General features: G+C 39.2%; 1 protein-coding gene across 3 annotated transcripts in view; it reads right to left on the reverse strand.

Moving 5' to 3' along the window:
* Nucleotides 1–5,236: 5,236 nt before the first annotated feature.
* LOC121415980 (ras-specific guanine nucleotide-releasing factor 2-like) overlaps nucleotides 5,237–13,372 on the reverse strand; it is an 83,143-nt gene continuing 75,007 nt past the window's right edge. For all 3 annotated transcript variants that reach the window (XM_041609395.1, XM_041609396.1, XM_041609394.1), the window contains 6 exons: nucleotides 12,559–12,643; nucleotides 11,619–11,816; nucleotides 10,843–10,922; nucleotides 10,059–10,176; nucleotides 9,502–9,570; nucleotides 5,237–8,192 (listed from right to left, as the gene is read on the reverse strand). In XM_041609395.1, the coding sequence (XP_041465329.1) occupies nucleotides 8,082–8,192; nucleotides 9,502–9,570; nucleotides 10,059–10,176; nucleotides 10,843–10,922; nucleotides 11,619–11,816; nucleotides 12,559–12,643 (661 nt within the window). In that variant the 3' untranslated portion in view covers nucleotides 5,237–8,081. The remainder of the gene's footprint in view (nucleotides 8,193–9,501; nucleotides 9,571–10,058; nucleotides 10,177–10,842; nucleotides 10,923–11,618; nucleotides 11,817–12,558; nucleotides 12,644–13,372) is intronic.

The raw sequence follows: 13,372 nt of genomic DNA on the forward strand, positions 1-13,372 counted from the left end.
AGGGAGCTGGCGAAAAAAAATCTGTCACGATATTACGTGTAAACGACCATCAAGAGATGCTCTAAACGAACAGACATCGCCAGATATGATACCTCAACCGTTACATTCCCAACGGAATCGAATGAGGTAGCAACGGCCCTGTCCTATCAAGTTAGGGACGGAAACTGGCTAAGAGTGTCGAAGTCCTCGCTTGAAGAAACAAGCGAAGGAGACTTGAGGAAGTAATCACAAAATTTCCATCAGTCTGCGGTGAGAACCAGTTGTTTATGAAAACAGTCACAAGGCCTGTTTCTCAGGTGATCGTAAGAGCAAGCACCGCCGGCGCCGGTTGCGGCAGCGTGGAACAGTCCGATATCGGTAAGATAAGGAGCTCCAAAAAGCTGCGGGGGGCGGCAAAAATGACACCCTAAGCAGCGGGGGATGAGAATCTAAATTTCTAAAAGAAGAACTCCAGTGAAGTAAATCACTTACATGGAGAGGCTCATCCACAGTCGGCCCGAGAGAAGGCGGGTCGTAGTGATCGTGGTTAGGAAGGCATAAGCATACATCCATCCACTGTTACATCATCCTCGGTCGTGTGGTGACCCTGGCCACATGCCTTGCATGGAAGGAGGATGAAAGCAGCATGCGGGGCGACTCGAGTGTGCCGTGAAAAAATTTCTAAGAAAGAAGCCGATTCGACAAACGGGCACGGTAAAGACATCCACCGTAGCCCACTCCGCACAAGGAGGGAACGGCGGAGACGCCCGCAAGATTGACCCACATAGAGGGCAGTCTATAAGATAGACAGAGCTCGACCGATAGTCTGGCGGTGTACAGTTTGGTGTGAACTCGCCGACCCGGTACGGTGGGTGTGCCCAGAAAGTAGGCATAGAATGCCGACAGAGAATCCTGGGGCTTTAAACAAGTTTGAACGCACGTACATAGCCAACAATCTCATGAGATGTACGGCGGTTACTTTCCTCCGAGATGATGTTTACCCAACCGGGAAAGACTCGGGGAACAGCTGTGAATGTCAACAGGAGGGATATCTAGCATATGAAAAGCTGATTCCTTCCACGTAGTCGGTGCGGGTGCTGCCGGCGGCGTCCGGGGGGACGACCGGTGATGGCAGCTCGGGCAGGGTTCGTACGAGCCGCCCGAATACGAGACAAATAGGTTAACATAACCATAATGCACCGGGTGGTGAAGGCATAGCGATTATTAAGCACAGGAGAACTTTTAATCGCCGTGACATTCAGATCCGATATACATACTCATAAGCTCGGAGAGCTATGAGATAGTGAGACATACCGCTGAGCGGTGATGGTGCTCATATCAGAGTCGCCCTCTCTTCAGCGGCGATCGCTGGAGACCGGGTGTCTGTACTAGCCCTGACTCTGGCGTTGCAAGGGTAGGAGCTAAGTAAAACAGGGCACCCTTACTTTCGAATAGAAAGTGAGGTTCAGGCCAGAAAAGCGACGTTCCCGTCGCCTGGGCGGACGGTCCGCGGACGTGATAGGTTGCCCTCTCAAAGCAGCCAAACATTCTCACGAGAGAAGTGCGGCATGCGGTATGTAAGAGATTCATACCTCCAATCTACGGGCCCGCTTAGGGGGAAGAATGGAGAGAGTTACCGCTGAAGGAGTCGTCGCCGTATGTGAGCTTGACGTAGAGGGCGAATTCGGGAGTACCTGCATAATAATCGCCCCCCCCCACCTGCCTCTGCCTTCTCGCTAGCCTCGAGAGGCTTGAAAATTTCGAGACGGCGGCGCCGGAGCCTGGCGCTTCCGGGCAGCAGCAGAGCGGGGGTGGGTTTACACCCTCGGAGCTGGCGGCTTCCTCGTCGTAGGAGCCGCCTCGTCTAGAGCGACCCCGTCACTCTCCGAGACCCCCAATTCGGCCGCTTGAGCTCGGAGCGCCTGAAGAGGCGGGGCGAGAAAAAATGGACTCCCTTGCTTCATCAATACCCCCGCTCGGAGGGTAGATGTGAGGTAGATACTTGTCAAGCAGCGCCTGAGCGCTTACTGAAAAGTCGACCGCGGGATAGGGGTTGTCCTCGCACTGTCCGCCTGCACTGGCTGGCGATTTAACAGAATCGCTCGAGGATTTCCCGGGTGTCTGGTGGTTATTGCCCACTTGTCTCGCTTGATGCTCAGGGGCATCAGCGGGGTGAGTAGACGTCGAGGGTGGGGTGAACCCGCACTACTCGAAAGCAGAATGTAGCAGCATGAATAGCTGTGACATCTGACCACCGACACAAGGGTCTGAAGGAGGGACGCCCATGGCAACAGGGCTGGCCGACCTCGCCTTCGACCTCTTCTTCTTCGCGGCCTCCGCCGGCGTGGCCGGGGCAGAAGAAGGCACAAGAGGCACGGGTGATTTCTTACGATTTGCCGCCCCTGGCAGGGCGGCCGTCAACAACGAAACTTCACCCGAATCTGACGGGGTCAGATTGTGGTCACAGTCTGATGTGTGACGCCTCTCGCGGTAGCAGAATGTAGCAGCATGAATAGCTGTAACATCTGACCACCGACACAAGGGTCTGAAGGAGGAACGCCCATGGCAGCAGGGCTGGCCAACCTCTCCTTCGACCTCTTCTTCTTCTTCTCTTTCTGCGGGCTCCGCCGGCGTGGCCGGGGCAGAAGAAGGCATGAGAGGCACGGGTGATTTCTTACGATTTGCCGCCCCTGGCAGGGCGGCCGCCGACAACGAAACTTCACCCGAATCTGACGGGGTCAGATTGTGGTCACAGCATGATGTGTGACGCCTCTCGTGGTAGCAGAATATAGCAGCATAACATGTATGACTGTAACATCTGGCCACCGATAAGAGGGTCTGAAGGAGGAACGCCCATGGCAACAGGGCTGGCCGACCTCTCCTTCGACCTCTTCTTCTTCTTCTTATTTTGCGGGCTCCGCCGGCGTGGCCGGAGCAGAAGAAGGCACAAGAGGCACGGGTGATCTCTTACGATTTGCCGCCCCTGGCAGGGCGGCCGCCAACAACGAAACTTCACCCGAATCTGACGGGGTCAGATTGTGGTCACGATCAGATTGTGGTTACAGTCTGTGTGACGCCTCTCGCGGTCAGGGGCTGGGCGATCTCTCCCGATGCTGTCAACGGAGGACGACTTATACGGCAGAGATCCTGACCTGTGCCGGGGGGAGAGAACCGCACTCTCCCTCCGGACTTCTGGTGACCCGGTAGCCGGTGGGTCGCATAGCCCTATGGGTGCTGCGGCGGCAGGACCTAGTTTAGGCTTGGAAGCCTTGGCTACCACTTTTTCCTTTGTCCGAGACCGTGGCACCACAGTCTCGGCCTTCCTTCTCTTAGCATCCGACCGCAAATTCGGAATGCTGATCGACGCACCCTCATACTCACCGCCGCCGGGCGCTCACCGCGGCGTCCCTCCTACTCGCCTGGAGGCGGCCGACTTCTGTAAACTTGCAATCGGGACGGTCCCCGTGGAGGGCACCAGGTCCTCTGGGGCTGTGTTAGTCCCATTCAAAGGTACCTCTCTCTACCCTGAAAAAGGAAAAACAAGAATTTTTCTTTTTTTTTTTTTTTATTACAAGGATCTCGCTTGGATTAAAAGTGGAGACCGGAGTGGTCTTTTCCTCCTCCTATAAGGAGTTTGTTTGAGTAAACAGAACAAATCAAGAGGGGAGGGGTAGGGAGGAAGAAGAACCTAAGAATAGTTTAGGTATCTGCCTGTAAGAAAATAAAAAGGAGGTCGGAGACTTTGAAAAAAGAAACTCCTACAAGGTTCCCCTACTATATTCTCTCTCTTTTTTTTTTTTTTTTTTTGCCCGAAAAAATTCGAAACAAAAATTCAAAAATGAATGCAAGTTCAGAAGAGAACGAAGTTTCCACCTGCGAAGAAACACAAAAACAAGCATTTCAGAGCAGGAAGAAAAGGGATTGAGAGACAAATAATTTTACGATAATTTCCAAGAGGAAAAAAGTAACCTCCTGTGGAAAGGTAAAGAAATTCAGAACAGGAGGAAGGAGGAACGTCTCTAGTAACGATTCCAAGAGGAAGAACGACACAGTAAATCCTCAAAGGGAAATCGTAGAGCCCGCCTGTCGAAGTAAAAAAATATAAGACTAGGAGGGAAGAGGGAATTGAACGAAGAAAACAATTCCGGGAAAGGTCAAAAAAATTTCTAACAGGAAGGAGACCCCACCTGTAAAGAACAAAATTTTTTTTTTTTTTTTTTTTTTTTTTTTTTTTTTTTTTTTTTGGGGGGGGGGATTGAATAACCAATCAATCAAGGTATAATTGCGTAAGCCGAATTAAACAATCCCCGAAGCGTCTGTGAATAAAATATTAATCAAGAGTTTTATTCAGAACAGAAAGGAAAAGGAATTGAGCTTTAAGCTGCGCCTGTGAATAAAATATCAGTCAAGAATTTTATTCAGAACAGAAAGGAAAAGGAATTGAGCTTTAGGATCCGCCTGTGAATAAAATATCAATCAAGAAAATTATTCAGAACAGAAGGAAAAGGAATTGAGCTTTAAGATCCGCCTGTGAATAAAATATCAATCAAGAAATTTATTCAGAACAGAAGGAAAAGAGAATTGAAGAATTAATCAATCAATAATCAATCGAAAATCTTAATAAATCAATTCCAGAAAGCAAGGAAGGAACAGAGTTGAATATCCCAACCTGCAAAAAGAAATAACAATAACACCCTCGACAACAAAGTGTAGAGGCTGTCTAGAATTTAATTCAAAAACGGCACCAAAAGCCACCACGCTTTGAACGTGAAGAACAATAACCATGACAGGTGGTGAAGGCTTGCTGCCACGTAGGCAGGCCAAGCCCGGTGCCTCGCGAACGCGCTAGCGATGCGGCGCGACGAGAACTCAAACGTTAGAAAAACAATTTAAGTGTCACCAAAAACACGTCTAAAAAGTCACGCCAGGTGTAAATTCTGAACACAATCTTACCCACAGACGGAAAGAATGAGTTTAAAAGGGAGAAAGCACAACAGATAAGCGAAAATAATATACCAAAGCTCAAAAAAGATTTGAGCTCTTAGGAGACTTATCTGAGCACGTCTTGACAGGTGGCTTGCCGAAAGCAAAAGAGGAAGATGGACGCTAATTGCGCGGTGATCATGGGTAGTAAGCCTGAACGGGAGAGGGCGCGCTCGCGCTTTTTAAATTCTTGGGAGTTCTATTCGGGTATGGCAGTCCAGAGGGCTGAACTAGCAAATCAAGTAGATGTATGGAGTTATTGAAGTAAATTTTATTATTCAAAACAGAAATACTCTGAAAATTCATTTAGCCCAATTGAATGTGGGCACGGCAGCGCCAGATGGACATTGCTCTATCCCTTAAATAGTTGAGTGCCAAACACGGTAGAAGCAACTCTCATCTTTTAAAATCTTTTTGGTCTGATGCAGCTGGGGCTTGAATTCCTGACCCATCAGGTTGTGAGACGGACGCTCTACCAATGAGTCAACACACCTAGTTATAATATATTGTTGACTTTTCTCACAGGGGGGAAATGTCTGGGCATACATTTTATTTATTCATTCCCTTGTACAGAAAATTCAAATGTACTCTAAATCGACTATTCAAAAAATGTAAGATATTCCACTGTTTATTCCCAATATATAACAGATTCAAATGAATTTGCAGCATCAGAAAAGGTTGGACATGATTTCTCATGCAACAGGAAGAAAACAAAATATGAAAAGAATGAATAAAAAAAATATTCAACCATGAGAGCATTTATATAGAGAGCTAATTTGAACTTACAAAAAGCACATAAAGATATCAAAATTAAATACTGAATGAAAGAAGAATACTGAATGCAAAAGAGTTAAATAAGTACTTTTTTCTAGAAAAGAGTAGTGAAAAATAGGAAGCCAACAATGTTTGTATGTTTCCATCAGCCAAATTTATCTTTAGGATTGAAAACAGAAGGACATATTAAACTAAACTTTGGGGAAATATGATCCACATATGAACAGACAGGCTATTGTAGAAAAACTAAGATTTGTAAGCAAAATCAGAACAGGATGGAATCAGCTTGTTATTTCACTTTTCTACTTGATATTTTCTTTAGAAGTCACTTGCAATTATTTCAGTTTTACATCTCTCTTCTGAGTTTCATTTATTAAACTGGGAAGGATGAGGATGGATTACTTGATAGTGAATTTACTTTTACTTCTTAAACTCTGATTAATCCAAAATGTTTGCAGATATATCCAGGTCAGCTGATAAGATACCAGAATGATACAGGGCTCTCATCTGTTCAGGGCATATTGTTAGGTAGCTTCATGAAACGTTCGCCTACATATAAAGCCTGTTTCAGATGGATTCTCGATGACAAACAGTAAAAATTTATATCTCTGCAAATGCCAGATCAAGAATATTACAAACCTAAATTCTAAAATCGTAAAAAAAATCTATAGATTTGTCAAGTAAGAGCACGTATAAATATTATTATGTAAGAACTGTCTGTTATTTTTGGGATTTAGATTTTGTATCTCGTCTAAGTTACCAAACTGGTTTGTGTATTTCAATAACAATTGAATTTTCAATAACAATGAAATTACAAATCATTTCATTGTAATTATGAATCATAGTACATGCTTGTTTGATACTGTAACAAGAACTAAAATGGCATTGATTTTTATCAAGATCATGCGTCCTAGATTGTGGAAAGGCTTATAGATAAGATCAATTTTAACATTTATTGTGAATATGCCAGCCACTGCATTTGATAGTAATCTATAAAATTATCTGAACACAAAATTACATAAACCTGGGGGGTGTTTCACAAAGATTTAGGTATGACTTAAGAGTCGCACTTAAATGCATAGTTGCGACCCTTATTAAAGGCATAAAAGCATTGGTCAGATCATGCAAAGATGACGCACACTACTGCGTATTGATCGATAAGATTGCGCGTTGTATTTCAGATACGCGTCAGAATTTACGTGCAATTTAAGTCATATTTTTTGTGAAACACCCCCCTGGTGGTGTTTCACAATCAGTTAGGCGTAACTTTAATTCATGCTGAAATGATAATGCACACGATTAATTTAACCCGCAATCTTATTGATCAATATGCAGTAGCCGTCGTCTTCTTAGCATGATTAGACCAACGCAACTGGAATTGAAGTGCGATTCTACGTCACACTTCAATCTTTCAAGTTGAGAAACATTCTCAAGGCTTGTCTTATACATACTGTAGACAGTTGGAGTATACTTTAATTTAAACTCAGTATTAGATTGATCTACAAGGTTAAGGGATAGGAACAGAGATCAATCTTAATTTGAGTTTTGATATGAATCCAACAAGTTTGAATCCAATAAAACTTTGTGTGAAACCATCACATTATTTATAGTCTAGCCCTGCAGTCACATTACCCTATTTAGTGGGTGCTAGACATTCTATCAAAGATTTTAGAAATGTACATACATGTATGGGATGGTACTTTAATTACTACTTAACTTGCATGTTGGTATCCTGCATGTAGTTTCTGCATCAGGAATTAAGTTAGATCCTCTATGTATAGTCACGAATGCTGTTCCGGACGAATGTTCCAAGCAGCTTTCCATTCTTGGAGACTGTCTTTGTTCAAATAGAGGATAAGAATGCCGAGTATGAAAGCTCTATGAGTTTTTAACCATCCTGTCTTAGCTAAAGTAGGGGATGAAGTTGAATATTCTATGTCCTTTTAGCCATCTTTGTAGACTGTCTTGTTCAAGAAGAGGAGGGTGATGATGATGGTGATAAACATTCTATGCTTTCAGCCATCCTTGTAGACTGTCTTATTTCACATTGAAGATGACGATGAATGTTCTATATTCTTTGAGCCATCCTGATGATGATGTTGATGTTGATGATGGTGGTGACAAACGTTCTATGAGCTTTTGGCTATCCTCGTAGATTGTCTTGTTCAAGTAGAGGATGTTGATGATGATGAAGACAATGTTTTTGATGAACATTCTATATGCTTTCAGCCATTCTGGCAGACTGTCTTATTTCAAGTAGATGGCGATGAATGTTCAATATGATAGCTTTTAGCCACCCTCGTCGACTGTCTTTGTTCACGTAGAGGATGATGATGATGAATGTTCTATATGCTTTTAGCCATCCTTGTTGACTGTCTTGGCTCCAGCTCTAGAGACAAGGCATACATCTCATCGTCATCCATGATCAAAGATGTATCAAGGAGGTAGCTTATTACCTAGGGAAAAGAATTAAGAATATCTTAATCTTCAGGGGTGTTGATCTTAGTTTATGATTAAGATCAAGATTAAGATTGAGATTAAGCAAACAAAAAGTTTTGGGGCCATTTCGATTAGAGTTAAAGCTTGTGTATAGTTTTGGTAAATCCACCAAAATGCACCTATCACTATTCCAATTCATTGCTAGCTAATATGAATGGATATGCCCTATAACAGTTATTATGTGGAGGATATGAAATGAAAATGTGTTTTACAGGATAAATTTTGCGATTTTACATGGAAATTTAACTTGATCGGGTCACCCGATCAAATTAAAATATCTGTGTGTTTTTGTCTTTCAATTAAATCCTATTCCAAATCATGGAATGGGCTGAAACTTTCAAGATATGTTCTTTGTAACTTTTGGATATCTAATCACTAAATTTATAAGATAAGTGCTTGAATGCCCATTTTTTAAATTTAAAACAAGCATCGCCGAGAGAGGGCGCTATATATCCAAGATTTGAATATTTGAATTTTTCTCAGAGAAGTGCAGTTGGAAAAATATCTAACGGTCTCTACGCTTCAGTAAGACTGTCATATTAGATGATATTCGATTATCAATCACATTATTGACCCTTTACCAAAGCTATACACAGGCTTTAATATTATAGTTACTTTGCCTTCCAAATGATAACCACCATGGTAAGAACAACGCGCTCAACAGACAATCAAAATCTAAGCATTCCATAAAAGTTACCATTGGATTTCATAGTTACAATAGTATCACATTAATTTTGAACCTTCATTTGTCATCAAGATTTAATTTGTAAATTGACTCGAAAGGGAATATGATTTCTGGTATACATCAAATCAAGTAGATAATAATTGAGACTTTGTTGTGTTCCTCTGAAATGAAGTTGCATAGAGAAAACTTTCTGAACAATATGTAACCATTAATTTGTTTTCAATTTTCAATGGTTTATTATTATTTTTACAATTTTCATGTTTTTTTTAAATATATAATACATCATAACATACAACAAAAGCAAGTATTATTATTTAAACCCTGACCTAATCACTAGAATGATGAAATACTGTTACCGACATCTAAGTTAGATTGTAACACACTCCTCTCAATTCAAGCAGACAAACACTGTCAGAGGCAAAAAGAAGCATTATTACTCAGTCAAAAGAGCTATGTGATCAATCAAAGTAAGATTTACAACCCCCCCCCCAAAAAAATGAGATTTTTTTTACCAAATCAAAAATCATTTGTCCATCAAAACTTACACCAATATATTAATTCTGTGAAGATTGTAAGCTTACCCTTTTGTCAGGTTCTATATTGTAGTTAGTATGCTGAAAATGCCTGATCTCCCTTACAACATGAGCAATCTAAAAGAAAAAATAAGTACGTCATCATATCAGCCACGCACAAAGAATATTCCATAGAGATTTAATATTACATGTTCAAAGGGCACTATTCGAATAAGAGTAGGGGGAAACCCCGGTGTAGTAGTCCACCTGCATTCCCTCAACCACTTAGATTGGGAGGAGAGACCTGCGGGTAACAGTTCTGTGTGCGCCCCTTCTAAAATGTACCATTGCATGGCTTTAGAAGGTGACGTCACAATAAGACTTAATTCATTGCGCTCAGTAAAATGAAGGTGCAATACACGTATAAGCCTGCTGGCTAAATGCGCAATGCTGCCCAAGGTCATGTGCGCTTGTGGGATTTTGCTTTTCGCTTTAAATTTTTTGCATATCAAGAACAGAATTCTAAGACCATGACATTTTTTTTTCAAAAGTGATGATTTTCAATTAAAATGAATGCAAGTTTGCAAATTACTAATATCATCTCCTAAATATGTGAGTTTTCTCACCATCCTCATCTTTGAGAAGTTAATGAGTCCATCGTCTGTGATGTTAGGAGTCCCGTCTTCAATGAAGGCAAGATCAGTTAGATAGAAACCAAGGTATGGCACGCAAGGAGGGTCGATTCTAGGAGAAACAACATTTCCACAAAAGTTGGTGGATGTTGCACCATAATGAATAGTTAGAGATAATAATATTTATATGATAATAATGATCAGTACGAAAATAATAATGATAATGATGATGACAAAGACAATGATGATCAAAATGATACTTATAATGATAATAATAATGATAATAATAATAATGATAATAAGAATATAATAATAATAATAATGATAATACTACTACCATGACTACACCCAATTAGTTATTTTGCCTTTCTATTATCTTCAAATATCAATCTTTTCTTTTTCTACCTATGTCTGTATACAACAGAGGGGAAAAAATCGATAAAGTGTCAAAAAATACTACAATTTACATAAAAAACACCTTGTGTTAACTTAGGTCAGTTTCACCTCTTACTTCAATTTCTTGATTAATCATACTTTCTCTACCCATCCCCAAAAACAAAATCCTACATATTGCATCTGCCAATGTTAAATCAGTGTGTAAAAGATTTACTTAATTATAATTTATGTCATGCTATCCTTTAAACTATATATGCCCCTAAGACTTCTGAGTGCATTTTTATTTTAAGTAAGATCACAAGTCTCTTTCAACAATGTTTAATTCAATGATTTATATCAATTCTAAGTATGTATAAATTGCAGTAGAGCACAGTATACATACCTATGTAAGGCTTCTCTCATATTTTTAAATCTGCCATCTGAAGATACTAACACCTGAAGTTTGTCCAGAAGAGCCTTCGTCTGATGAAAAAAAAGTGTATATATATATATATATATATATATATATATATATATATATATATATATATTGCTTTGATTTGATTCCTATACATATAATTTACATCATGTTCAACATGAGATAACATTTGTAATTGGTATAATCATTCCTATACATGTAATTTACATCATGTTCAACATGACATATTTGTAATTGGTATAATCATTCTGAGAATATTTACACGAGAGGAGCATCATAAGCAGCAAAGGCTTAAGAACGATGTCCACATATGAAATACAGTTGTGCTAAAAGGTTAGTGAACCCTAAGACAAAATGCAGTACTTCATGCCAAGTGTTGAATGTAGACAATAACGCTACGATGCTCGGTGAGCTCAGACAAACAAACCTTATTGAATTTCATCATTTCATCGCCTGACTTCACAGTTAAATATTTAAAACATGGCAGATCATGAACACTTTAAATATGTTCATTTTCTGGTGGAGTTCACTAACTTTTGAGCACCACTGTATATATATATATATATATATATATATATATAAACTTTAAGTTATATATATATATATATATATATATATATATATATCTATATAGGCCTATATATATATATCATCAGCAGCATTTTGAGAGATTAAAATATTTACTCTGTGGAAAATTAAGCGCTTTTTTTTCACCCACTGATGTAATACAATGGACTTACTTGTTTGGGAACTTTTTCCCAGACTTTCTTGAGTCTATACACGGAGCTGTTCATGAGAGCTGAAGTGATTTCAAGTACACTATTGAAGTTATGCATACACCTACAGATATCAGCAACACCAGCCCATCTCTCTATGGCCAAAGCCCTGGCTGATACAGATTTCTGACGGAGGATTTCAGACGATACCAACTTGCTCACCTAAATAAAGAGGGGACAGCATACATGTAGTATTGATTGATGGTATATAATTTTATATATATATATATATATATAATAATGTAAACTTTACTACAAAAATGAAAATAGTGGTATGGAAGTTAAGGTTTATACTTTTTGGATATATAAGTCCCAAAAATCTCAAGATGGTAAGAAAAATTTATAAAAAAGAGTTGCATCTATTTCCTTGACAAGCCTCAATATTGCTTCTATTTTATGAAAATGAGAAAACCTTATCTTATGCAGTAAATAAAATAGAAAACTAAAGAGAAACCACAAGCTACTTGCTCAATCATAGTTCTTTACATAATAATTGTAGCAATATTTTTCAAGATCACTTGAAATATCTTTTGAACATTTGTTTACTTGAAACAATATGTATAAAAACATGAATTGAGATGCTCAATTTATTTATTTTGCCATTGACTATGCTTTTATTTTTATTTTTGATAAATAGAATAGAATAAAATGGAAGACTGAATAGAAACTAAAAGCTTTTTGCTAAATCATACTTCTTTTCAATGTCAAATGGAGCAATATTTTTCACGATCACTTTATGCAAATTATGACCAGGGTGACACCTGTCTACTTGAAAAAAAAAATACAAAAACATACATGAATGTATTGAGATGCTCAAAGAATATATTTTGACCTTCATATGATGTGTAATATTGAAACATTTTTATCCTCAATATTTTTACATTGTATCTAATATTATAATTACCTCGTTGAATCTCCTAGTAACAGCAAGGATATTAGGTGCTCTGGTTGCTTTATCCTGCTTCATCCAAGCCTGATTTAGAAATTCCCTATAAATTCACAAAATTGATAGAAAATAAATGAACCGCTTGTCTGTTTCCCTGTTCCTGTTCCATCCTTGAATAAAAATTTTGAAAAAATTACCGTTTCTGTGTTTTAAATCTTGAAAATAGAATCAACTTTCACTCAATATTATGTTTTTGCTTTTCCGTTATGAAATCAGAAAAAAAAATTATCTAACAGTACCTTAATTATGATATGCTCATAACAAAGTTAACCCTGTCTAATCTCAAGCATAGTTTTCATTACTGAATAAACTTGATAAAAAATAACAAAATTGATCCATTTAGGAAAATAAATATATGTTAACTAACTCACAAGGGATGGTATGCTCATGGCACAACCCTGTTAAACTTTGAGTGCACTTTTAATGATTGCTAACTTTCATGAAATAGTATGATGACAATGATAAGTAATGCAGGTATTTCAATTCATTCTATGGTACTTATTTCAACCATGAATACTAAGGAAGATAGACAACACATATGGAAGTGTGGTATTAGATTATTGTTTAATCCCCAGCACATTGCATTGAAATTCAATTCATTAACCTATATTCACAACAACATATGCTTCCTTTTAAGTCCCTCCATTTTTAATGTAAAGCTATACACTTTTCTTTTTGGACATTTCTTGTTTTATTCTATTCACCAGTATCAGAAAGTTTTATGGTTTGTATTTGTTTGATTTTTTTAGGATAAATGAAATGAAAATGACAA

This window comes from Lytechinus variegatus, chromosome 5, assembly GCF_018143015.1.
Source record: "Lytechinus variegatus isolate NC3 chromosome 5, Lvar_3.0, whole genome shotgun sequence".
In the NCBI taxonomy this organism is placed as follows: Eukaryota; Metazoa; Echinodermata; class Echinoidea; order Temnopleuroida; family Toxopneustidae; genus Lytechinus; species Lytechinus variegatus.